The 25,446-nt window shown below is 39.1% G+C and overlaps 1 protein-coding gene across 2 annotated transcripts in view; it reads left to right on the top strand.

Moving 5' to 3' along the window:
• Positions 1-25,446, top strand: part of LOC125248181 (aspartoacylase) — a 39,192-nt gene that overhangs the window by 4,480 nt on the left and 9,266 nt on the right. The window contains exons 2-3 of one of the 2 annotated variants that reach the window (XM_048159878.1): positions 359-466; positions 4,238-6,347. In XM_048159878.1, the coding sequence (XP_048015835.1) occupies positions 5,097-5,954 (858 nt within the window). In that variant the 5' untranslated portion in view covers positions 359-466; positions 4,238-5,096 and the 3' untranslated portion in view covers positions 5,955-6,347. Of the gene's footprint in view, positions 1-358; positions 467-4,237; positions 6,348-25,446 lie in introns of those variants that run through there. The other variant, XM_048159879.1, reaches the window with a different exon arrangement.

Raw genomic sequence — 25,446 nt, 5'->3', positions numbered from 1 at the left:
AATTAATGTGTTAAGGAATTAATACATGACACATTTACTTAAAAGCAATTCATATATTACTTAATCTATTAATCAGATAGACTCTTTATTAGTTGCTGATGTGGTAATCATTAATAAATGGTTTACAGTAGTTCTTCACGAGTCATAGATTAACTCATAATTATCTGTCCATAATTTAAGCATGAATTAATACTTATTAGTGCGCCTGTATTGTAGTGTTAGCGTACCAGCTGCACCTCACTCAACATGGTTTTACACTGCTGTCTGTGACCCTATCAGAATAGACCTGTGACCCTTTGTTGGGTTATGACCCACCAGCTGAGAACTACTGACTTATATAGGTGTGTTTCTATTGCAGGTCTTGAGGTCGGCCCTCAGCCACAGGGCGTTTTGAGGAGCAATGTATTTGAGTCCATGAGGACAATACTGAAGCATGCTCTGGACTTCATTGAGCTTTTCAATAGTGGTAAGGTTAATGGAAGTTAAGCAGAAATCAGTGTGCTTACTGCACTGAACCTGAAATGTGTTGTTATAAATGGATTTCAAAGACAACTGGGGTGGCTACAATAGAAAATAATACTATAGAAAATACAGGAAATAATCCTAATATAAACCTATAGCAATCATGTGCAATCAGTGACAGTATGGAACCATAATGTTGTGTTTTTCAGATTTTCATATTGTTTATAAATGCTTTGTTTACATAACTTTCTTTCCCCCATGGCCATCTGTTTCTCTGCCAAGATAGTGTGTGGCATTTCAAGACAAACGGTTATACTCTCAGGTCATTGAGTCAGCCAGCACTGATTTAAATACTGTATGAACTGGCCGACCTCGGCATTTCAGCCAGTTTGAAATATAGACTTCTTCTTTAAGCATTTGTCTTCCTCTTTTTTTTCCTCAACTGTGGAAACATTTAAATAAGGTAATCACGTGTACTTTCAGTGTACTGACATGAATACACATTTCTCTATGTCTCGCATTAAGTAGGAACATGTTGGGCTGGGCAAGCACAGCTAGTTTCTCTTCTGGTTTCAGAGTTTTGTTACTGAAATACTTGTTTGCTAGTTGGTTAGTTTCCATGTCATTAGTAGCTTGCTGGGTTTTGTAATGCCATGCTGTGTAAAGGGGCCGCATTGTTGTAGATGAATGTCTCATTGTGAGCGCTCAAACGTGCTTTCCGTTTGCCAGTGTAGATCCATGTTTGGACTACATCAACATAAAAAACAAAACAGTAGATCTGACATAATGGAAAATATTAATTAGGGGACTCAGGGATTTGACTGATGCAGGAGCCATCTGTTATGAACACAAGCTAACAACTAAATGAGCCAACTGTGAAAATGTATTTATCATAGTACACTTTAAAGGATTTTGAATGTAAAGTTCATATCGAAACAGATTTACACATTTATCTTTTCAAATAACTTCAGAATGCACATGACGTTTTCCCACATGGTCTTGTGTTTTATCAGTCCCACTTTTTGAGCATAGACCTGAAAATGACATTTTCAACTTTACCAAGATACTATACAGAAAGCTTGCTGATTTGGCACTTAAGAATAATTTCTTATTATTATCAATGTTGAAAACAATTGTGCTGCTTAATAATTTGTGTTAAAACAACAACTATTTAACAAAAAAATATTTAAAATTAATAAATAGAAGAAAACTTAATAAAAGAAGAATTGTAAAGAAAAACGTGTTTATAGTGAAACATGAGGACCACTTCAGCATGTGTCTTCCAGTGTTGTCAAAACAATTGTGCTGCTTAATAATTTGTTGAAACCATGATAGATTTACACCAATCAGGCATAACATTATGACCACCATCCTAATATTGTGTTGGTCCCCCTTTTCGCTGCCAAAACAGCCCTGACCCGTCGATGCATGAACTCCAGTAGACCCCTAAAAGTGTGCTGTGGTATCTGGCACCAAGATATTAGCAGGAGATCCTGTAAGTCCTGTAAGTTGTGAGGTGAGGCCTCCATGAATCGGACTTGTTTGTTCAGCACATCCCATGGATGCTCGATTGGATTGAGATCTGGGGAATTTGGAGGCCATGTCAACACCTCAAACTCATTGTTCCTCAAACCATTCCTGAGCCATATTTGCTTTGAGACAGGGTGCATTATCCTGCTGAAAGAGGCCACAGCCACCAGGGAATAATGTATATCATATTCTATGAAAGGGTGTACATGGTCTGCAACAGTGCTTATTTAGTTGGTACGTGTCAAAGTAACATTCACATGGATGGCAGGACCCAATTTTTCCCAGCAGACTGCCTCCGCCGGCTTGCCTTCTTCCCATAGTGCATCCTGGTGCCATGTGTTCCCCAGGAAAGCGTCATACGCCCACCTGGCCATTCATGTTATGTAAAAGAAAACGTGATTCATCAGAACAGGCCACCTTCTTCCATTGTTCCGTGGTCCAGTTCCGATGCTCACATGCCCACTGTTGGCACTTTCGGTTGGCAGGGGACAGCATGAGCACCCTGACTAGTCTGCGGCAATGCAGCCCCATATGCAACAAACTGCGCATTGTGTATTCTGACACCTTTCTATCAGAACCAGCATTAACTTCTGCATTTTGAGCTACAGCAGCTCATCTGTTGGATCGGAACACATGGGCCAGCCTTTGCTCCCCAGGTGTATCAATGACCCTGTCGCCGGTTCCTTCCTTGGACCACTTTTGATAGATACTGACCTCTGCAGACCGGGAATACCCCCACAAGAGCTGCAGTTTTGGAGATGCTCTGATCCAGTCATCTAGCCATCTAGGGCTGCACGATTAATTGCACGAGATTGTCATGCGTGTCTCATTAGTAAAGCCGGTTCTGTGATTAGCGGTAAATGTCCATCACCTGCTTTCAAATGGAGCGGCACTTAATATACAGAGCCGTAGTTCGCGGACAAGCTACGCAATATCGTGTTCATAATCGCAGATGAATCGCTTTCGATTACAAACGCGATATTGCGTAGCTTGTCCACGAACTACGGCTCTGTATATTAAGTGCCACTCCATTTGAAAGCAGGTGATGGACATTTACCGCTAATCACAGAACCGGCTTTACTGACGAGACACGCATGACAAAAGCATGCGATTAATCGTGCAGCCCTATAGCCATCACAATTTGGCTCTTGTCAAACTCGCTCAAATCCTTATGCTTGCCCATTTTTCCTGCTTCTAACACATCAACTTTGAGGAAAAAATGTTCACTTGCTGCCTATATGTCCCACTCACTGACAGGTGCTGTGATGAAGAGATAATCATCGGTGTGTATATATATGTCACGGATTCAGTCACCACACCAATCACACCATCAACACCAGATCCGCCCACTCGTTCGCAATCACCAGAATACTGATCACCTGCACCCCATCACCAGTCATGCTATAAAACCTCACCGTTCCCTCACTTCCACGTCTGTTCTCATCTATGTCAAGATTCAGCAGACTCACCTGGATTACTTACCTTCTACTTACATGCCACCTGCTCCTGCATCTGCCTTTGTCTTCAGCCTGTCATCCTGCTCAACCAGTCTTCAAGCTACCTGCTACTCACCTGCAACAAACAAAGACATTCATTACCTTCAGCTAAGTTCAACTAAAGTAACCTGTGATTGTTTGACTCACCTGCACTACACTGTTGACTCTGTTCTACCTGCAACCTGTGAAAATAAATTTAAGCTTTACTTACCTCATCTGCCTTTGTCTGTGTCTGACTAATATATATATATTTGTGTGTGTTTTATTTATTTATTTATTTTTTTTTTTTCTTCAATTTTCTTTAACCCCATGTTTGGCAAGTGGTCAACAACTACTATTTAACAAAAAATTATTTAATCAAAAATTAATTCAATAACTTAAAAGTTTAAAGAAGTAAATAAAATGTAAAAAATAAAATGTAAAAAAAGTGTTTATAGTGAAACATGAGGAGCACTTCAGCATGTTTTCCTTTTAAGGGTGTCATGTGGATTTTTGGTCATTCATGACTGCTCTTTTAACTTAAACTACATAACTAGATAGTAAGAAAGTAAAAGAAAACAAAATGGCAACTCGTAGCCTCCGCCCCTGGAGGCCACTGATCAGCCACTCTAAGGATGAGCTCCTGAAAAATTATAAAAGATTAAGCCAAAAAGTAAGACAGAGAGTGAAACAACGACAACAAACAAGAAAAAACAGCAGATGAACATCTTGGACTTGGGTAAAGACTGATTTTTTTTTTTTTTCTCTAGAAAATACTTTTTAATAAAAGAAGACTGGAAGCTGTGGATTAGCATCTGGCTGCTGGATCTCCACTATAACACCTAACTGCAGTTTTCCCTCAAACGCTAAAGGGTTTTTTAAAGGAACTACAGCTGAAAAACTTCACACAATTGTTGATCTTCACTTGCTAAACAGAGAGGTGAGCACTTTCTGGCAAAAAACTTTAACAAAAACTGTATATTTTGATTATATTCAAGTGAAAACTCTCATTATTATAAGCTAAAAGCTAAGTTAAGCTGGCTGCAGTTTTGGCTCAGTGCCCATTCTGATCGCCATGGTGACCCTGGCGCAGGCAGAGCGCAGGGAGGTGTCTTACCCAGAGAAGTGCAGAAGTGTGCAGAGACAATCCTGATCTTCTGTATGCTGACTACATTCAACTAAATGGGAAAAGAATTAAGAACAACCTCATCTTCTACACCACTCTGATTACGGCATGGAAATCAGCCATCTGTGAGGAATATATGTACATTTTTAAAGAAGGAATCGGTCGAGGTGGAAGATTAACTATATGCAAAGATGAACTGCTGGACACAGACAACCCCATCCTCACCATAACCTACTACACTAAAGGCACCTTCCTTCTTCAATGCAATGAAGCCAGCCTGAACTCATTCGAGGAGACTTTCCCCCTGCTGAAGGCCAGAGTCGAGGAGGAGAGAGACATGCCTCAAGCAAACGGCACAGACTCTGAGGAGGAAGACCCAGTCAATCTTTCACCTTTCACCATCTGAACGTCGACTGAGAGACAGTTTAGCTTTGCTGGAACTGGACTTCACTGAATTCAAAGAACATGCTCAACTCAAACTCTCAGACACACACAACACAAACATGTTCATCCAAGAGCTCAAAGATGAACTCAGGCAGCTGAAGAAAGACACTAACTCCATCACTGAACTCTCAAGAGCTCTCAGAGAACTAAAAGAAGAAAACCAAACTCTCCGCACACAGATATGCAAGCTAGAGAAGGACAAAGAGAGAAAGGAAGAGAACTTCTCCAGACAGCTGCAAGAAATGAGAGAGCAGTTACAAAAAAACACAGAAGACAACACAATTCACCTCAGCACAGCTCCTACTACAGACTACACAAACACAGACAGTGAGCCTGCCACAAACACACAGACACCCACAGAAACACAAACATCACCTGCCCACCCTCCTGAACCTGATCCAGATGTTCTCCTCCTCATGGACTCTAATGGAAAGTTCTTGGACCCACAGAAACTCTTCCCACATCAGAAAGTCACTGCAAAGCGATGCAGCACAACAGGCCACGCCCAGCAGATCATCAGAGACTTCACAGGACACCCCTTATGTGTTATAATCCACACCGGGACTAATGACCTCCACTCGCTGTGCAACAACACTGCTGATGCTGTCAGGAAAATTGCGGAAACCGCCAGCAAAAAATTCCCAGAGTCCCGAATCATCATCTCCACACTTCTCCCACGACGTGACACACCACCACACATCATCTACAGCATCAATGCTGAAATTTCCCGCAGATGTTCTGCACTCCCAAACGTGCACCTGGTCCACCACCAACACATCGGCCTACAACATCTGTATGATGGACTCCATCTACACAAAGACGCAGTGCGTGTTTTTGCAAAAACCTTAAAAGATGCAGCCCTGGGCCGCAGCCCAACATCATCAAGACACCTATTACCAACTCCAGAACGGTACTGACCCATTCACCCCTACATGCCCAGACACACCCCTCCGATCCCGGTGAGGAAAGACGGCAGCTGGACAAGCATCCCACATCATCCACCACACCCACACCCACCTATGGCTCACTACACACCTGTAAACCTGTGGTCACCAACTTCATGTCCACCTGCTGGCCATCAAGCCCCCATCAGGAAGAAGAAACCAAAGCCCCCCCCCCACATCCACACCAAGAGAAATCCCTGCAACCAAGAGCACAGAGCTACGCTGAAGCTGTAGCCCGGCCTCCTGCTCCACCCACCACCGCCACACCTGCCAGCGAACTGAGCCAGATCAGAGAGATGCTGCACACACTGTGCAACCAGCTCCTGAGCAGATAAGAACAGCATTCACAAACACAGTGCTCTATTGGAGGAAAAAAAATAAAATAAAATAATGTAAATTGTTTACCATTTTCACGTTATTTTCTCTCTGTCTTACCAAATAGGTTTATCTTTAATAATATTAATGCGTTCATTTCATATAAGTTGTTGGAATATTCAGGGTCTTTATTCTTCAATATTTGGTTCTAAAAGCACAGACCCTGAATTTCTGAAAAATATCAAAGATGCAGATATTGTCATTCTCACTGAAACCTGGTGTAGAAATGATGTGCTTACCTACTGTCCCTCAGGCTACTATGAAGTAATTGTGCCCTCAGTGAAATTAAATACAGTCCATCGTGGACGAGACTTGGGAGGAATTCTGGTGTGGTACAGGGAGGATCTGGCCAAACACATTTCTGTTACTACAGTTGGAAAATTTCATTGCTGGTTAAAAATAAACAAACAAGTTGGCATTTCAACTACCGATACATATATCTGTGCCATCTGCATCCTCCAGCAGAATCCCCTTACTATGATGAGGAAAATCTGAGAAACCTCCACACAGAAATCAGCCATTTCCAGGCCCAGGAAAATGTGCTGCTGTGTGGAGACTTCAATGCAAGAACAGGATCTGAACCTGATAACTTAGATCTAAAGGGCAATGAATATGTCTTTGGCCAAAAACCCCTGAGCCTCACAAAAAATCTCCCACCAAGAAACAGCCTTGACCAAACTGTAAATAAAAACGGTAGAGAGTTAGTGCAGCTCTGCCGAGCCTCGGGCCTGTACATTCTTAATGGCAGGATCAGAGGGGACTCTTTAGGGAGGTTCACGTTTTGTTCAGGTCTTGGAGCTAGTGTAGTTGACTATGCCATCACTGACATGGACCCTTCCTCCTTCAGTGCATTTACTGTCAAACAACAAACTCCACCATAACCAAACTAACATCTATATCAAAACTCATCACACACCAGAACAAAACAGGCTGGAAACCTGCAAAATGTATCAGGTCCAGCAGAGATACAAATGGGCTCCAGACAGCCCAGACAAATTTATCCAAGCCCTCAATTCGGAAGAACTAAAAAATTTAATAAATACATTCATTAATAAGAAATTTGAAACAACTAAAGATAGTGTTAATTTGGCTACAAATGAAATAAATTACATATTTAAAAAAGCAGCATATAGAAGTGAATTGAAAAAGAAAGGCAAAAAATATACTAAAAATACCCCAAAAGATTAAAAATGGTTTGACTCAGACTGCAAAACATTAAGGAAACAACTTAGAAAATGATCAAATCTGAAACATAAAGAACCAAACAACACAGACATCAGAACTGAATACTGTTCAAAACTAAAACAATACAAAGACACAATTAGAATGAAAAAGCAACACCATCTGACCAAAAGTTTACAGGAAATAGAACAGTCAATAAATCAGAATCAGTTCTGGGATATGTGGAATAATCTGAGCACAACGAAACCACAAGACCTACCAAAACAAGATGGAGAAATCTGGACAAAACATTTTGAAAATTTATATAAAGAAATCCCACCAAAACAACTCAATGACAATTATAATCTGATCAACCAAAATCTACAAATTTATGAAGACACAATTAAAAATAATCAAAATCCATTCGACTTTCCAATTGCACATGAAGAATTAGCAAATAAACTCAAAAGCCAAAAATGTAAGAACTCTTGTTGTGCTGACAAGCATTCTGGGTGAAATGCTGAAACACAGCACACCTGAGCTGCAGACAGCTGTGCTCAAATTATTCAACATTGTACTTAGTTCAGGCTGTTTTCCTGACATCTGGAGCCAAGGACTTATTATTATTAATAAAATATTTGCATGCTTTGTCGATTTCAAAAAAGTATTTGATTCTATTTGGCACGACAGATTATATTACAAACTTTTACAAAGCGGTGTAGGGGGTAAAGCTTATGACATTATTAAATCAATGTATTCGAACAACAAATGTGCAATACGAATTGGCAACAAACATAGAGAATTCTTCACCCAGAAGACAGGAGTGCGGCAGGGCTGTAGCCTGAGTCCAACGCTGTTCAACATTCACATTAATGAACTAGCGGTGCAGCTGGAACGGTCTACAGCTCCCGGACTCACTCTATAAGACAAGAACATCAAGCTCTTGCTGTATGCAGATGATCTGGTGCTGCTGTCACCCACTGCACAGGGACTACAGCAGCACCTGGACCTGCTGGATGACTACTGCCAGAACTGGGCCCTGGCAGTGAACCTCAAGAAGACCAGCGTTATGGTGTTCCAGAAAAAGCCCAGATGTCAGGAACACAGATATCAGTTCAGTCTAGGAAGCACCACCCTAGAACACATGAAGCAGTACACTTACTTCGGTCTGATCATCACTGCATCGGGGAGTTTCAGTATGGCAGTGAATGCTCTCAAAGATAAAGCTCGAAGAGCTCTATACGCCATCAAGAAAAAATTCCAAAACATTGATTTACCAATTCCAATCTGGTGTAAAATCTTAGATAGTGTGATTCAGCCCATTGCGCTGTATGAAAGTGAGGTTTGGGGTCCACTCAGTGATCAGAGATACACTAGATGGGACAGACATCCAACAGAAGCCCTACACACAGAATTCTGCAAAATGATCCTAAAATTACAAAGAAGAATACTCAACAATGCATGTAGGGCAGAATTAGGCTGTTTCCCATTGATTATTAATATGCAAAAAAGATCCCTCAAATTCTGGATGCATCTAAAATCAAGTCCCACAGAATAGCTACATTTTAAAGCATTACAAACCCAATAACTGAACCCCGAAAAGAGTCCCCTCAGTCAGCTGGTTCTGAGACTTACTAACCTGACTAACTCTACTAACACTAACCAGTCTCAGACCAGCACTGCTTCTCCAAACATCAAAATAAACCAAATTTTCAAACAATCTAAAAATACATATCTGGAACATTGGGATGAGGAAACTAAAACACAAAGTAAATTACAATTCTATCGAACTCTGAAATCAAATTATGAATTAGAAGAATATCTCCAAAATGTCAAAGACACAAAGCAGAGATGGATCCTGACCAAGTACAGGCTCAGTGAGCACAGTCTAGCCATCGAGACTGGCAGACACAGAAAGAGCTGGCTACCCAGAGAGCAAAGGGTGTGTGTTCACTGCAGTACAGGAGAGATCGAGACAGAGATGCACTTCCTCCTTCACTGTCAAAAATACATATCAATTAGAGATCTCTACTTCACAAAATTTTGTAACGTAATAAATGACTTTACTGCCATGTGGGAAGTAGAACAAATAAAGTTAATATTAGGAGAGGGACCGACAGCAGCACTGGCTGCAAGATGCGTGTGGATGTGCCACAGCCTGAGAGACAGCAGGTGAATGTATGTAATGTGTGTGTCTGACCTCAGTGTGTTTCCCTACCGTCCACCACAGTGACCCTTCGTACGTGTGTGTATGTGTATATATATGTTTAACCACTGTGGTAACAAATGTTCAGACATGTTCTATTGTGTTACACTGTTAATTTAAGTTTAAGTTATGTTGTAATATTTGATAGCATTATAATATTTGATATTATTTTCTTCTATTATACAGATGTTTTTATTATTGTTTTATGTATGCTTTGGCAATGTTGTATTATTTACAGTCATGCCAATAAAGCAATTTTTGAATTTAAATTTTTGAAAATCATAGCCTATAATAATTTGAGGAGTCCAAAACTCTTTGTACCAACTTGGAAAGTGACATTTTTAGTGATTGCATGTGTCAAAGCAGAGCAAAGCTGGCTTAATTACAGATTTTTTTTTTTTTTTACTTTTTTTTTTTTTTTTACTTTTATAACATTTTTAGACCAGCTGGATCTCACTCCCAGCTCAAGCAACCAAAGCTGAAAAAATATAACATGACCTAAGCATAATACATGTTTCTGGCTTGAACTGTATGTAATGACACTGTGATTTAAATTGCAGGAAACGGTCTACAGGGGATGTCTGGTTAGGGTAATTTGATCAATAGTTGATGGTTCCTATCATTGTTCTATGGGCAGAGGAACCTTCTCATTAGTATCCTACTAGAAGGAGGTCAACTGCCACTCAGTGGAGCTGGCGCCCCAATAAGGCATTCAAGCCCCAGCACTTCTAACTCCTTTGGGAGCCCCTGCATCCGTTTTGTCTCTCAGATGTACTGGCATTGCCTCTCCTCTGATCAAGAGGGACTCGGGTGAGAGAAGCCCTTCGTAAGTGTTAGGACCACCCAAGGTAGCTTCAGATGTCCTGGCAATGACAAACCACTTCTTCTGCAGAGGAAACCTGCAGCTGAATATGACTGCAGAAATCAAAAACCCAGTTTAAGGTAGTTACCAGTGATGGGGTGCTCAGTAAAATGTGCTTTTAACATACTATCTCTGTATTAAAAATGTGTTTAGTTACCACTTGTAATACACTTATGGGTTCAAGTGTACTACAAGTGATAACTAAATGCATTCAGAACCAGAGATAGATGAGGTAATAACCATAGTACAAGGACTCGGCAGAGGCAAAGCCGCTGGGGCTGATGCAGTACCAGGTGAGCGTCTCCAAGCTGGAATAGAACCCCTAGCCTGCCATCTCCATCAACTCATTCTGAACTGCTGGAGCTCTAAGCATGTTACCCAAGATGTCAAGGATGCAAAGATCACCACCCCTTACAAGAACAAAGGGGACCGTGAAGACTGTGATAATTACAGAATATTCTCATCGCTGAGCATTACAGGAAAAGTCCTGGCTTGTCATATTGACTTGCCTTCAACCGCTAACTGAGGACTTACATCCTGAGTCACAATGTGGCTTTCGGCCCAACCACTCCATAACAGACATGATATTTGCTGTGAGAAAATTATAAAAGAAATCAAGAGAAGGGAATCGGGCACTCTACCTTGGCTTTGTAGATCTGACCAAAGCTTTTGACTCGACAGAGAAGCATTTTTTATGGTCCTGCAAAAGGCTGGCTGCCCTCCCACCCTTCTATCACTTATCAAATTCTTTTGTAATGGAATGCAAGGCAGTGTTCAATTTGAAGTGTGAAACAAGGCTACTGACACTATTGGATGAGAACTGAACTGAGCTGGACAATGACATCACTGTTTTCTACATACCTTAATTGAACTAATTTCATATTTGATGATCTTTACATAGTCATTGAACTGAACTGAATGAACACTGTACTGACCTCAGCTGATCAATGACACCATTTTCTAATTATAGTTATAATTAATTATAAATATTTGGATCAGTTAATAGAATTAACTTAATGTAGTAAAATTAATATTACAATCAATTAACCTGTTGGTCCTGTGAACACTTGGTTAATTGTTTATTAATTCTAAGAAATGTTAATTTCGGGGTTATGGGAAATAACATTCTTACTGTACAGTATTACTCAGAGCATGTAGTCAAAATCTGCATGATTAGGGACTCCAGTATATGAGCATGAAACACGGACAACTTTATGTGTGACATGTACAAGACTTTTTGTGACATGTACAACGTCTTGTGCATGAATATGGATGCTTCTTTCAGTGAGTGAAACACAGGTTTGGTCACCAGGTAGCTATGCTTGTAGATGCAGCTAAAGTTTAGATGAATGGCGTCAATCTAACTATAATTTCTAAGCCCTTTACACTGTAGAAAGGGGAGCATCACCCAAATCTACATTTATATAACATTGCATTGAGATTTCTTCATCAGAAACAGGTTAGGCAATACTGCAATTGGGATTTCTTCAACCAAAGCAGAATAATCAATACAATATTATATCTGTGTTCACAAGACTTCTGGATATCGGAGGTTGTAGACTAGAGTTTTTGCTTCAAAATTATGTAAACATTATCCTGCCTACTTGTTCATATAAAACAATAGAGAGATTTAAATTTTGTAAGACACTTTTTGTCAAGAAACACAGTATGCATGGAGACGTGAATCATCATGAATAATGCTGTAATTCAAACCTGAGAAGAGAATCGCTTAATAAGTTGTAATGATCTGCATAAATAATGAGCTCCTTCAGACAGGTAGGCTGTGAAAACTCTGTGATCATGTCTCAGGCTCATCATGGTATATATCAAACATACAGAAAAAACAGCAATACTGTGAAATATTATTACAATTTAAAATAATGGTATTCTATTATATTCTTTAAAATATGATGTATTTCTGTCATGCAAAGTCTCTGAACAATTATGTTACCTCTATGGCATTTCATATAGCCTTTTAGCGTAAAAGCATGCACATTTGGAGAAATATTGATGGATTCTCATATGTTTATGTCAATTTTGTTATGTCAACAATGTTAGTTTTCTTTATTTTACAAAAAGCACAGCATTTTGTTTTTACTCTGAGTGTACACAAATAAAAGAAGATATTTCACAGATTAAAATGGTGTATAACTCTTAATTGTATGTGCAACATTGACTGAGTATTTTGAGTCTCTTTCACACTGGTAAGAAAAGAAAAGAGGTGGTATCGCCGGCGATACCTCAGAGTCCAGAGTGATAATACTGAAATTAGGGTTTCTTTGCCAAAATCAGATTAACTTTACACTGATACCATTTGAACATATGCTAAAATGTGTCAAGACTTTCAGTTACAGTAGAGATGTCAATTCAAGCTATCACTTTATTTGCATATAAACAAGCCAGCAACTAGTGACCTAAATGCGTATCGCATGTCATATTCTGGAATTATCAAATGCACACTTTTAGGTTGACAATGGTTTAAACTCATAACCTTTGTTTAATCATGCCTGCATTGTTCTCCACCATTATGTAGCAAATTAGCTCAAAAGAAATATGAATAATTAATTATAAATATTTGGATCAGTTAATAGAATTAACTTAATGTAGTAAAATTAATATTTCAATCAATTAGCCTGTTGGTCCTGTGAACTCTTGGTTAATTGTTTTATTAATTCTAAGAAATGTTAATTTCCTTTTTATGGGAAATAACATTCTTACTGTACAGTACTACTCAAAGCATGTAGTCAAAATCTGCATGATTAGGGACTCCAGTATATGAGCATGAAGAATGGACAACTTTAACTAGACTAAACGCTTAAACTACTCTAACATTCATCTGACTTGAAACTGTCTGTGTTTCTCATCCACTTTCCTTTTCAGATTTGAAAAAAACATATTTCATTTGCACTTTGCAGCCAAACAACATATAAACTACGAAAGCCCCGAACCAGCTTTCATCAAGCTTTTCATGCACGCTTTTTTTACTTTTTAAATTTTTTTTTTTTTTTTTTTTTATAGAATCATGTCATTCTTTTAAATATGGAATATGGTATGAGACAACTAGAGAATAATAATAATAATAAATATAGCTGCAAGCAGCAATTACGGGGCCAAGCACAAAAATGGCACAAGAAGCCAGCCAACATGGCTGTGAACATCAGACCAGCTGCAACAATGAGCAATTAAAGACCCATTAAGATCAGATTAGGCAAAAGAGCTGAAAAATTATCAAAAATTAGGATTTACTGGTTCATCACTTTCGACCAATAGGTGGCGCTGTGACCAAATTAATGTGGTATGGTCAGAGTGAGGTGACAATGACACTTGCAAAGTTTGGTGTCAATATGTCAAAGCATTGCAGAGATACAGCTTCACGACTGGGTTTATGCCTCAAATTCGTTGCTTCGATATACGAAAATGGTTTGACGTATCGACTTGAAATCCATAACTTTTTGTCGGCATGGTCTGAAGGTGATACGGTTCGATTTTGGTGAAAATCGGAGCAACGGTCTAGGAGGAGTTCGAAAAAGTAGGTTTTTAAAGCAAAACAAAATGGCGGACAGGAAGTTCAGCTGACTATGGCAAATTTGATATCTATGTTCTCAGAATGACCCAAGGAATCTACTGAGACCAGTTCCATTACTAACGGTTAATATAGTCAAAAGTTATTAGCATTTTTGTAAATTCTGTTATAACTTTCAACCACAAGGTGGCGCAGTGCCGAAACTTCTCAGGCTCCTTCAGGGCATTGTCCTGATGACCGAGATACCGAGTTTCGTAATGATACGCTAATGCGTTCGTAAAATACAGCATTTTAGCACAAAATTCAAAATGTCCGACGGCTAAAATGTCCGATATGGGAAAATTGGATATCATTCAACTCGGCATGATTCCCCGAATCCAACGAGACCAAATATTTTTTATTCAAAATGATTTTTGGACAAACCCATCAGAAGTTATAAGCAAAAATATCCTTTTTTCATATCTCCACACCAGTAGGTGGTGCTGCGCCGAAACACTGCATGATGCCTCAGGTCATGCTTGTGATGACATGTACCAAGTTTGGTCTGAATACGATAAAGCGTTGCAGAGATACAGCCTTCTATTTTCGGAAGCACTACGTACAATTCATTTGCGTGTTTTTCAAAAACAGTTTGAGGAATCAACTTGAATTCCATAACTTTTTTTCGGCATGGCTTGAAGATGATCTGGTTCAATTTTCGTGAAAATCAGAGTAACGGCCTAGGAGGAGTTCGAAAAAGTAGGTTTTTCAGAAAATTCAAAATGACGGAAAAATTTTCATGACGGAAAATGACGTCATAGGGTGCTATCGATTTTGAATTTTGATTCTAGCCCTTACGATTCAAAAGTTATTATCATAAACATGAACGCAAATTCGGACAGCTGGTGGCGCTAGAGGGATTGAGATAGAGACTCCAAATTTGCTATGGACATAGCTTAGACTGTCCTCTAACTGTGTGCCAAATTTAAAAATTTTTGAGATCAGTTGCAGGCCAGATGGAGGGGGAGGGGTCCCGTAAATGGCCCACGGGTTGGCAGTTTGAGACCACTGTTCTACATTCTTGTAATACTAATGTGTCATAGAGTTAGCAAAATGTAATGTAAATTAACAAATCGAGAATGAAGATTGGAGTTCATAGAGACCAAACATGATACCCATGTGATTTTAGTTAACCATAGTATGCAACTCTGAAACATTAATATAAAAGAGTTCAAAAGAGAGAATTAATACATAGGCCTAACCCTATAAAATGAAAATCATGAGATGGGAAAATTAGATACATGTTTATACATTTCTCAAGTGGTTATATATAGAATATATAAGATCAAAAGTTTCACTTTGTCCTTTTCAACAAAAATTAAGTGACAGTCAAGATTTTGGTCGTAAAAAAAATCTTATCAATTTTCCTGTAACTAGAGTCTCGGTGAAAACTGCATTTGTTACTGTTTTGGGGGGATGGTTCACAGACCTTTGTTGACAGAGAGTGAGTTTGCTGGATTATTCAGTAAATATAATAAATAATTTGTGTGTGTCTGATTGGTCCAGATGCTACTCCTGTAAAGCTGATTTGAAACAATCTGTATAGTATAAAGCACCTTTATAAATAAAGGTGACTTGACTTGATGTTTTTGGGCTCACAATCAGGTTGGAAAAAACTGTGACTATGTCACAGGCTTCCAACACACTATGTTTTTAGTTAAATAGTGTAGCACTTGATGATGTGGGAAATGACCCGTAATACCATGCTAGAAGATTAGATCTCAATCAGGTTGGGGAAAGCGGCCTCTACTTTTGGACGTCTGACAAAACATAGTCTCAGCCTCAGACGTAACGCCCATGGACCGTTGACTGAACATCTGATGCATATGGCACACTTAACTGGAAACACTTCAGGATTTCAGAATCAAGTCGTCATCTGATTGGTGAATTCTACAGGATATCCCGGGAAATGTGTGTCGCGTTCTTTAATGGTCCGCCTGGAAACAAATGCTGTGATGCCAAACCCCCTTGTGGAAGAAGAACGCCGTCATGCTTACAACTGTGACAATGAGTGCTTACCAGGATCAACTAAACGCTGGATTTTCAAAAGTATGTGAAGTTTGCTGCTCCATTGTTGCAGTAAACTTGCACAACATTCTTGAATGTATAATTTATTAGATGCATGCCAGTCTGTTCTTGTAGGGACATCGACTTTACATTTTAATGCCCCTGAACATGACGCGAAACAAAATAAACTGATTGGTTGTATTACATGTCAGTCAAACATCCTCTTGGGCGGTCCTTGGCCAATGAAAGCTGCAATAGAGTCCAGACCTTCTGCCATCTGTCTGAAGGTCTGGCTACGTGAGACCAGACAAAACGTGGTGGAATAAGAATCTATCTATCTGCACTGAATGTATGAAGCATGTTGTAGCAAGCAGGGCAGGGTCGAAGATAAACGGATAAAAGGAGGGGTGATGACAGGATGAGAGAGGACCAGGGGTCCATTCTTTGTACCTCTCTTAATACATCTGAGATGATTTGACAGATGCCAGATCTTCTAATACTGATAACTGAACTCTGGCTAATTTGGTTCTTCAAATGAATTTGCTGATTGGATTAAAATATATGGTTTAAATTGTCTGAGATTACTGCACATTCTTGTGTTCCTCGAAAAGGGCAGATGTATCAACACTCAAAACCATGATCAGCAATGCAGCGATTGGCTGCCGTCAAGACAGCAACATAGTGACATCATATAACTAAAAAAAGACACCTGACAAAAAACTTTACACATTTTTGGACCCCTTTACAAGAAAACAGGCAAGCAACCAAAACAACATAAGAGTTACAGATAAATTAAATGTGCAGTGTTGTAGTAATTTTGGACTAGCCTGACTCGAGGGTACCACAGATTTAGTGGTTTATGGTCTTAAATATTAATAGTAATATTTTGTATTAATATTAATATTGAGTCAGATGATTCCTTCCAATATTTTCGGGGCACCAGTCAAGTTTCACCTTGACAATAAAGAACAATCATGGAAGATTGTTGACTGAATTACAATTATATGAATTGGAGGAAGTTCATCATCTGACCAGTCTGAAGGATTTGTGAGATATCGTTAACTTGTAGAGCCTCTTACTGTATTATCAACACAAGGAAGACACAAGTGTAATAAATGGATTTTATTAACAAAAGGATAGACAAGAGTAACTAACAACTACTGAATGGATAAAGTGCAAAAAGACTGATTAATGCAAGTGGATGAGTTGGATGTTACTATGGCAGTTACAAGTTAATCTTATGGAAAGATAAACTGTAGTTTCTCTAGAAGAAATAAGGCAAACCTTATTCTGAATTCAACAAATAAACCGAGAGATTATTTGTTATCAACTGATATCAGCTATGCAAGATCTAATGCAAATTAGATAATCATATACTGACAATATACACTAATGCCAAGGTCTCTGGAAAGAGGTTTGGTAAGTGATATTTACGTCTGCCTGGACGTGCTGAATCCGAAGGTGACGTCTTCCACTTGTTGAACTGAGCAGCGTTGCAGTGGGAAGAAAGGAGTTGGAATCCATTTCACATCCTTGAACATGAAGTACTTGTGAACGTTTAACTCCTGGAGCACAGAGAAGGTCCTTTTCCTGGAACACGCAGAAGAAGAAGCCTTGAAGGTTCTGATGTCTGTGCAGACGATCCTTATTCTCTGGAACACGCAGACAGAAGGATCTTTGGATTCTGAAGTCAGTGCAGATCCGGACAGTCTGGAACACACAGATCTGGAGGATCTCTGATGAGATGATTTTGAAGTTGGTGCAGAAGATATTTTGAAAATGGGGGGCTAAGCTTGTAGTTGTTGTCTCTGTTGCAGTTTTCAAACTCCCCAAATTCACTTCTTGCAGAACTTCCTTGTTTCTCACTTTAGAGCTTCAGAGTCTTGAGAGAGCAACTTCACAACTTTGTAGATTTGGACTTAGCTTAGCACATCTTGGGACCGGAACCTTGAACCGGGACTGGAACAAGAACTGGAGCCTGGAACCAGAACGGGAAACTGCGGCAACCCAACTGGAACACTTATCTATCTCAGAAACAAGTCTTTTAACCTGTCCCGAGAAGGAGGGAAATGCAAATTGGCACCTTTCAGATGCAGTGTCTTGATTGGCTGATGCTGTCAGAGGTGGCTGCTGGATGGCCCCCTTCTTACATGAGGTTCATTTGCATAGCTTAAAGTTCACATTTAGAACAATGTCCTTAAGGTTTTTCCTATGCATAATTCACTTTCCAAACCAATTTCAGATTTCCCTAGGCATTGTGCTGAAGACATAATGACAAAACATTATTGAGTTATACTGAACTTTTAGCTATGCATTAATGTATACCTTGGTAGGCAAGTTTGTATAGTTTGCATGTACACAAACAACGCTCATTAAGTATATAGAGTTCTTGATAATTGAAATGGAGAAGATTTGCTCTATTTTGTCCACTGTGTGTCTATTTCTTTCCTTTGTGACTTCAAGTCACATAGCAAAACCTGTCAAGTCAAGTCAAGTCAAATTTATTTATATAGCGCTTTTTACAATTGGTAATTGTTTCAAAGCAGCTTTACATATTAGGAGCACAGAAAAAAGAGAAATGGTTAAAAATAAGCTGTACAAGCAAGCGTGGTAATATGTAACATATACAAGATGGTGCTACATTAAGCCAATGTCGGCTGACTCCCAGGGGTGGAAAAAAACCCCTAGGAGAAAAACCCAGCGTGCTAGCACTGGGAAAAAAGTCCTAGGAGGGAAAAAACCCCTTGGAAGATATATATAATATATGTAAATGGATATGGAGATCAAAATCTGAATTATACATTTTTATTATAGAGATTAAAAATAGATTATATATAAATATATGTAAGCGGATACGGAGATTTAAAAATCTGAATTATAGATGCAGCCAGAACTGGATCTGTAGGCCCATTGTCTCCTGGGCTACGTTGTAGTCAGGTCCGTTGTAGTCAGGTCCAGACACAGGTTCTCCATCTGATCTGGATACGGCCTGGATCCAGCACCCGGCAAACCTCAGGATAAGCAGAGAGACTGATATTAGCGTAGATGCCATTCTTATTCTGATGTACAGGTATATCTAGTGTTATAGGAAATGTTCTCGGTTCCGGCCGACCTAATTATTGCAGCGTAACAATCCTTTAACGGATTTGAAAAATGTTAATGTATTGATAATGTGTTATGTGTATGCAAGAGCAAAGAGATGTGTTTTTAGTCTAGATTTAAACTGACAGAGTGTGTCTGCTTCCCGAACAATGCTAGGAAGATTGTTCCAGAGTTTAGGTGCTAAATAGGAAAAGGATCTGCCGCCTTCAGTTGATTTTGATATTCTGGGTATTATCAACTGGCCTGAATTCTGAGATCGCAATAGACGTGAAGGACTATAATGCACCAAGAGCTCGCTTAGATATTGGGGAGCTAAACCATTTAGAGCTTTATAAGTAAGTAGCAAGATTTTAAAATCTATACGATGTTTAATAGGGAGCCAATGTAATGTTGACAGAACTGGGCTAATATGGTCATACTTTCTGGTTCTAGTAAGAACTCTAGCTGCCGCATTTTGGACCAACTGTAGTCTGTTTAAAAGCCGAGCAGAACAACCACCCAGTAGAGCGTTACAGTAATCTAGTCTTGAGGTCATGAATGCATGAACCAACTGTTCCGCATTTGTCATTGAGAGCATATGTCGTAATTTAGATATATTTTTTAGATGGAAGAAGGCGGTTTTACAGATACTAGAAACATGACTTTCAAATGAAAGATTGGTATCAAAGAGCACACCCAGGTTCCTAACTGAGGACGAAGATTTAATGGAGCACCCGTCAAGTGTTAGAGAGTATTCAAGGTTTTTTCGTGAGGAAGTTTTTGGTCCAAAGATTAGGATATCAGTTTTTTCTGAATTTAATAATAGGAAATTTCTTGTCATCCAGTTTTTAATGTCAGCTATGCATTCTGTTAGTTTTGTGAATTTGTAGGTTTCGTCAGGGCGCGAGGAAATATAGAGCTGAGTATCGTCAGCGTAGCAGTGAAAACTAACACCATGCTTCCTAATTATCTCTCCTAAGGGCAGCATGTACAGAGTGAAAAGCAACGGTCCTAGTACTGAGCCTTGTGGTACTCCATATTGAACTTGTGATCGATACGACATCTCTTCATTAACTACTACAGACTGATAACGGTCAGATAAGTAAGATTTGAACCATGCCAAAGCAATTCCACTAATGCCAATATAGTTTTCAAGTCTTTTTAAAAGAATGTTGTGATCGATAGTGTCAAAAGCAGCACTGAGATCTAATAACACTAATAGAGAAATACAGCCACGATCGGATGATACGAGTAGATCGTTTGTAACTCTAACGAGAGCAGTCTCAGTACTATGGTATGGTCTAAATCCTGACTGGAAATCCTCACAGATTCCATTTCTTTCTAAAAAGGAGCACAGTTGTGTTGAAACTGCCTTTTCTAGTATCTTTGACAGAAAAGGTAGATTCGAGATTGGCCTGTAATTTACTAAATCTCTCGGATCTAATTGAGGTTTTTTAATAAGAGGTTTAATAATAGCCTGCTTAAAAGTTTTTGGCACGTATCCTAGTGTTAACGATGAATTAATTATATCAAGAAGTGGACCTACGACCTCTGGAAGCATTTCTTTCAGTAGTTTAGTCGGCATTGGGTCTAACATACATGTTGTTGATTTTGATGATTTGATAAGTTTAGATAATTCTTCCTCTCCTATAGCGGCGAATGATTCTAGTTTTACCTCAGGGACACTACAGTGCACTGTCTGAAGCGAAACTGTAGACGGTTGCATGTTTATAATTTTCTCTCTAATATTGTCAATCTTGCAAGTAAAGAAGTTCATAAAGTCATTACTGCTGTGCTCTTTGGAAACGTCAGCAGTTGAATCTCTGTTTCTAGTTAATTTAGCCACTGTGTCAAATAAGTACCTAGGATTATGTTTGTTTTCTATTAAGAGATTTGAAAAATAAGTAGATCTAGCATTTCTTATAGCCGTTCTGTACTCAATCATTTTTTCTTTCCACGAAAGGCGAAAAACTTCTAGTTTTGTTTTCTTCCAACTACGTTCAGCTTTTCTCACAGCTTGTTTTAGAGCCCGAGTGTGCTCATCATACCACGGCGTTGGATTAGTTTCCTTAATCTTCTTTAGACGTAAAGGAGCGACTGCATCTAATGTGCTGGAAAAGAGAGAGCCAATAGTTTCTGTTGCAGCATCGAGTTCTTCTAAGTTGTCAGGTATACTAAGGCGATGAAACTGCTCGGGGAGATTATTTATAAAGCAATCTTTAGTGGTAGAAGTGATGGTTCTACCATATTTATGGCTGGGTGGTGGTTTTGTAGCCTTGGCTAACTGTATTATACACGACACTAAATAATGATCTGATATATCATCGCTCTGCTGTAGAATTTCAACAGCATCAATATCAATTCCATGCGACAGTATTAGATCTAAGGTATGATTACGACAATGAGTGGGTCCCGACACGTGTTGTCTAACTCCAATAGAGTTTAAAATGTCTGCAAATGCCAATCCAAATGCGTCTTTATTATTATCTACATGGATATTAAAATCACCAACAACAAGGACTTTATCCGCAGCCAGTACTAACTCTGATAGAAAATCAGCAAATTCTTTGATAAAGTCAGTATGGTGCCCTGGTGGCCTGTATACAGTAGCCAGCACAAATGTCAACTTACATAATGTTACATAAAGCACCATCACTTCAAAGGAATTATATTTGAAATTCTTTTGAATGATTCTGAATATATTACTATAAATTACAGCAACACCTCCCCCTTTGCCTTTCTGTCGAGGATTGTGTCGATAGTCATAACCTTGAGGACTAGACTCATTTAAAATAATGTAATCGTCTGGTTTTAGCCAGGTTTCTGTCAAACACAGCAAGTCTAGTTTATTTTCTGTGATAATTTCATTTACAATAAGTGCTTTTGAAGAAATAGATCTAATATTCAGTAGCCCAAGCTTTATCATTTGTTTATCTAATTTATCTGTGATTTTCATTTTTTGAACATCAATTAAATTTTTACCCTTAAAAGGTTTCGGAAGTTTTTTGTATTTACTAGTTCGAGGTACAGACACAGTCTCTATGTGATAATATCTAGGTGAAAGAGTTTCTATGTGCTGTGAATTATCTGAGTTCTGTGACGTGAGGCGGCTAGCAGACGGTCGGTTTAGCCAGTTTGTCTGCGTCCTGATCTGGGCCCTGGTTTGTCATGGTTTAGCTCTAAGACTATTTGCCAAATTTCTAGATAGAAGAGCAGCACCATCCCGGGAGGGATGAATACCATCTCTTTTCAACAGATCAGGTCTGCCCCAAAAGCTTTTCCAATTGTCTATGAAACCTATATTATTCTGCGGACACCACTTAGACAGCCAGCCATTGAGTGATGATAACCTGCTAACTATCTCATCACTCCGACGAACAGGAAGAGGGCCAGAACAAATTACTTCTGCTGACATTGAATTTGCGAGTTCACACACCTCTTTAATGTTAATTTTAGTGATCTCCGACTGGCGAAGTCGAACATTATTTGTGCCGACGTGGATAATGATTTTAGAATATTTACGTTTAGCATTAGCCAGCACTTTTAAATTTGCTTTGATGTCAGGTGCTCTGGCCCCCGGCAAACATGTGACTATGGTGGCTGGTGTCTCCATTTTCACGTTCCGTGTAATAGAATCGCCAATAACTAGGGCACTTTCAACAGGATTCTCAGTGGGTGCGTCACTGAGTGGGGAGAACCTGTTTGATGTTCTAATCGGAACGGAAGAGTGGTGTTTGTTCTTGCCACTATGCTGCCTCACAGTCACCCAGTTAGCCTGCTGCGTGGCTTCTACAACCGGAACCGAATGTGCAGTGTTTACTAGGCTAGTCGCATCCAAAGCAGTATCTAAGGCCCTTTCATTCTCACTATCCTCAATTAAAGTTTGGATGCGTGTCTCTAATTCTGAGATTCTCTCTGTCAGCCTGACAATATCCCTGCATTTATCACATGTGTAAGTCTCACTGCTGACAGAAAGAGCTAAGCTGTACATGTTGCATTTAATACACATGATAATCGTCGGACATGACTGACCGTGTTTTTGTAGAGTAGTGTGTCCGTCGCCGTCCGAAAAGCTGCATCGCACACGGGACTCGCTAACTGGATGTCTCGGTCGCTTGCCGGTGCCTGGGGCAAGGGTGATGTGCGGGACGCTGTACCTCACGGTGGATCTGTGAATGCCGGGCAGCAAAGTCTCCACAGCTTCCCGATCTGGCGAGGACAGATCAGAATAACATACATCGGATAAATCCGTCATTAGATCGACAAGGAAGGTTAGTTTAGAGGGGAAAAAAAAGAAAATAGACGGTAGCTAGCAGGCTAGCGGGCTATGGCTGACACTAGGTGATTACGCTGGTAGATTACTAGTAATAAATCGTTCCGTTTAGTAATACTATGCAATAGGTTAAGTAATCTAGTGAAAAATAAGAAAGTTATATTATGTGAATAGGAATAAAGAGAAGGATTTAGGATAAACTCCACGAAGCTTCGAGCGTAGGTCAGACAGCAGGCAGGCAAAACACTGAGCAGAGAGGCAGACAGCAAAACCTGTCTGGTGAGTGGAGTCCAGTTCACACCTCAGGTCTTAGGACTGAGGTGAACAATGGGGAAGAATGGTGATAGAATTAGCCTACTCAATGACATGCTAATGTCATCATTCTTCCATTTCACAAATGGTCAGGGTGATTGTCTTGATAGGCTTATCTGCTAGCCTATCTATTCCCTTGTTTGCTTCTCTTGGAGGTGTGGGTTTTGGAGTCCTGTGCTTTTCATCATGGCAGATGAGGTGATGAGGGGAGTCTTCCCTCATGTCTGCCTGCTGATCACTACAGTGTTTTTTTTAAAACATGATTCCCAATTATTTAGTCTATATTCACGATTTCCTATTTTTACAGGCTTTACATTTTTATTTCAATGTTGTAATTAGCAGCAGTTCATTTAATTTTACCTTTGAAGCAGATTTGTTACGTGACAGCATTAATTAAAGTTTATTAAAGGTCAAGATCAAGTTATCTGCATCTCCTGCACTGCATCAAGCCACTTCCATAATATCTGTTGCGGTTCAAATTAATGCACGGCACAGACTAACTGTAGGCCTACATAATGTGTGTAAGACTCCAGTAAAATTATTAGGTAATTATTCCCTCACAAATAAATCTCTCAACGAGTAAAACTGGCGGTGTCTATATTATGATAGCCTATAAAACATTATAATATTACTGTCCTGTTTACATAATAATAAGCCTGCTCCCAATATCCATTTATGCATATATCCATTTATGGAAAGCAGTTAACATACACGTGATGTGACTAGTATTAGGGCATGCCTATTACAAATGTTAACACCCCCACTTGCTCTCATACTGTACAGTATACTATAATAACATAAGTCAAGTCATCTTTATTTATATAGCGTCTTTCACAATACACATAATACATGAACACAGTCTTATATTTATCTTATGTTGCATTTACATGCCAAACAAGAAACTGGAATTTTTCAAGTTTAAACTTTGTCAATGGTTTAGTCATGACATCAGCCACCATTTCTTCTGTGGTGTCACTTTACCATAATTTAGTGCTGATCAAATTAAATGATACCTTATATCAACATGTTTACACATTTGTCGACACTTTGTTTTTGTTTTGTTTGTTTTTTTGCTCTTTTTTTTCTATACACACAGTGATCAGCTGAATTCTGCACAAAATAATTTGCACTGAGGTAGTCATGTAACATTTTGTTCCAGTTTTTCCCTGACTTTTTTAAACAATACAGTGATTTGTTCAGTTTGCAGACTACTTTTTCTCCTGCATCTGACTTCATTTCAAATCATTCCGTCTGTTCCATGTACAACCTGAATTAAATTTGAATAAAATGAAAACTAAAAGACTTTCAAATCACATGAGCCAAAGTTTTATTCACAATAGAACATTGATAACATAACAAATGTTTAAACTGAGAAATTTTACAGTTTTATACACAAAATTAGCTCATTTCAAATTTGATGCCTGCTACAGGTCTCAAAATAGTTGGGACGGGGGCATGTTTACCATGGTGTAGCATCTCCTCTTCTTTTCAAAACAGTTTGAAGACATCTGGGCATTAAGGTTATGAGTTTCTAGAGTTTTGGTGTTGGAATTTGGTCCCATTCTTGCCTGATATAGCTTTCCAGCTGCTGAAGAGTTCATGTACGTCTTTGACATATTTTTAATT

Source organism: Megalobrama amblycephala, linkage group LG16 (genome assembly GCF_018812025.1).
Source record: "Megalobrama amblycephala isolate DHTTF-2021 linkage group LG16, ASM1881202v1, whole genome shotgun sequence".
NCBI classification, from domain to species: Eukaryota; Metazoa; Chordata; class Actinopteri; order Cypriniformes; family Xenocyprididae; genus Megalobrama; species Megalobrama amblycephala.
Note: the sequence above shows the minus strand (reverse complement) of the source record. Positions and strands in the feature narration are given on the sequence as shown.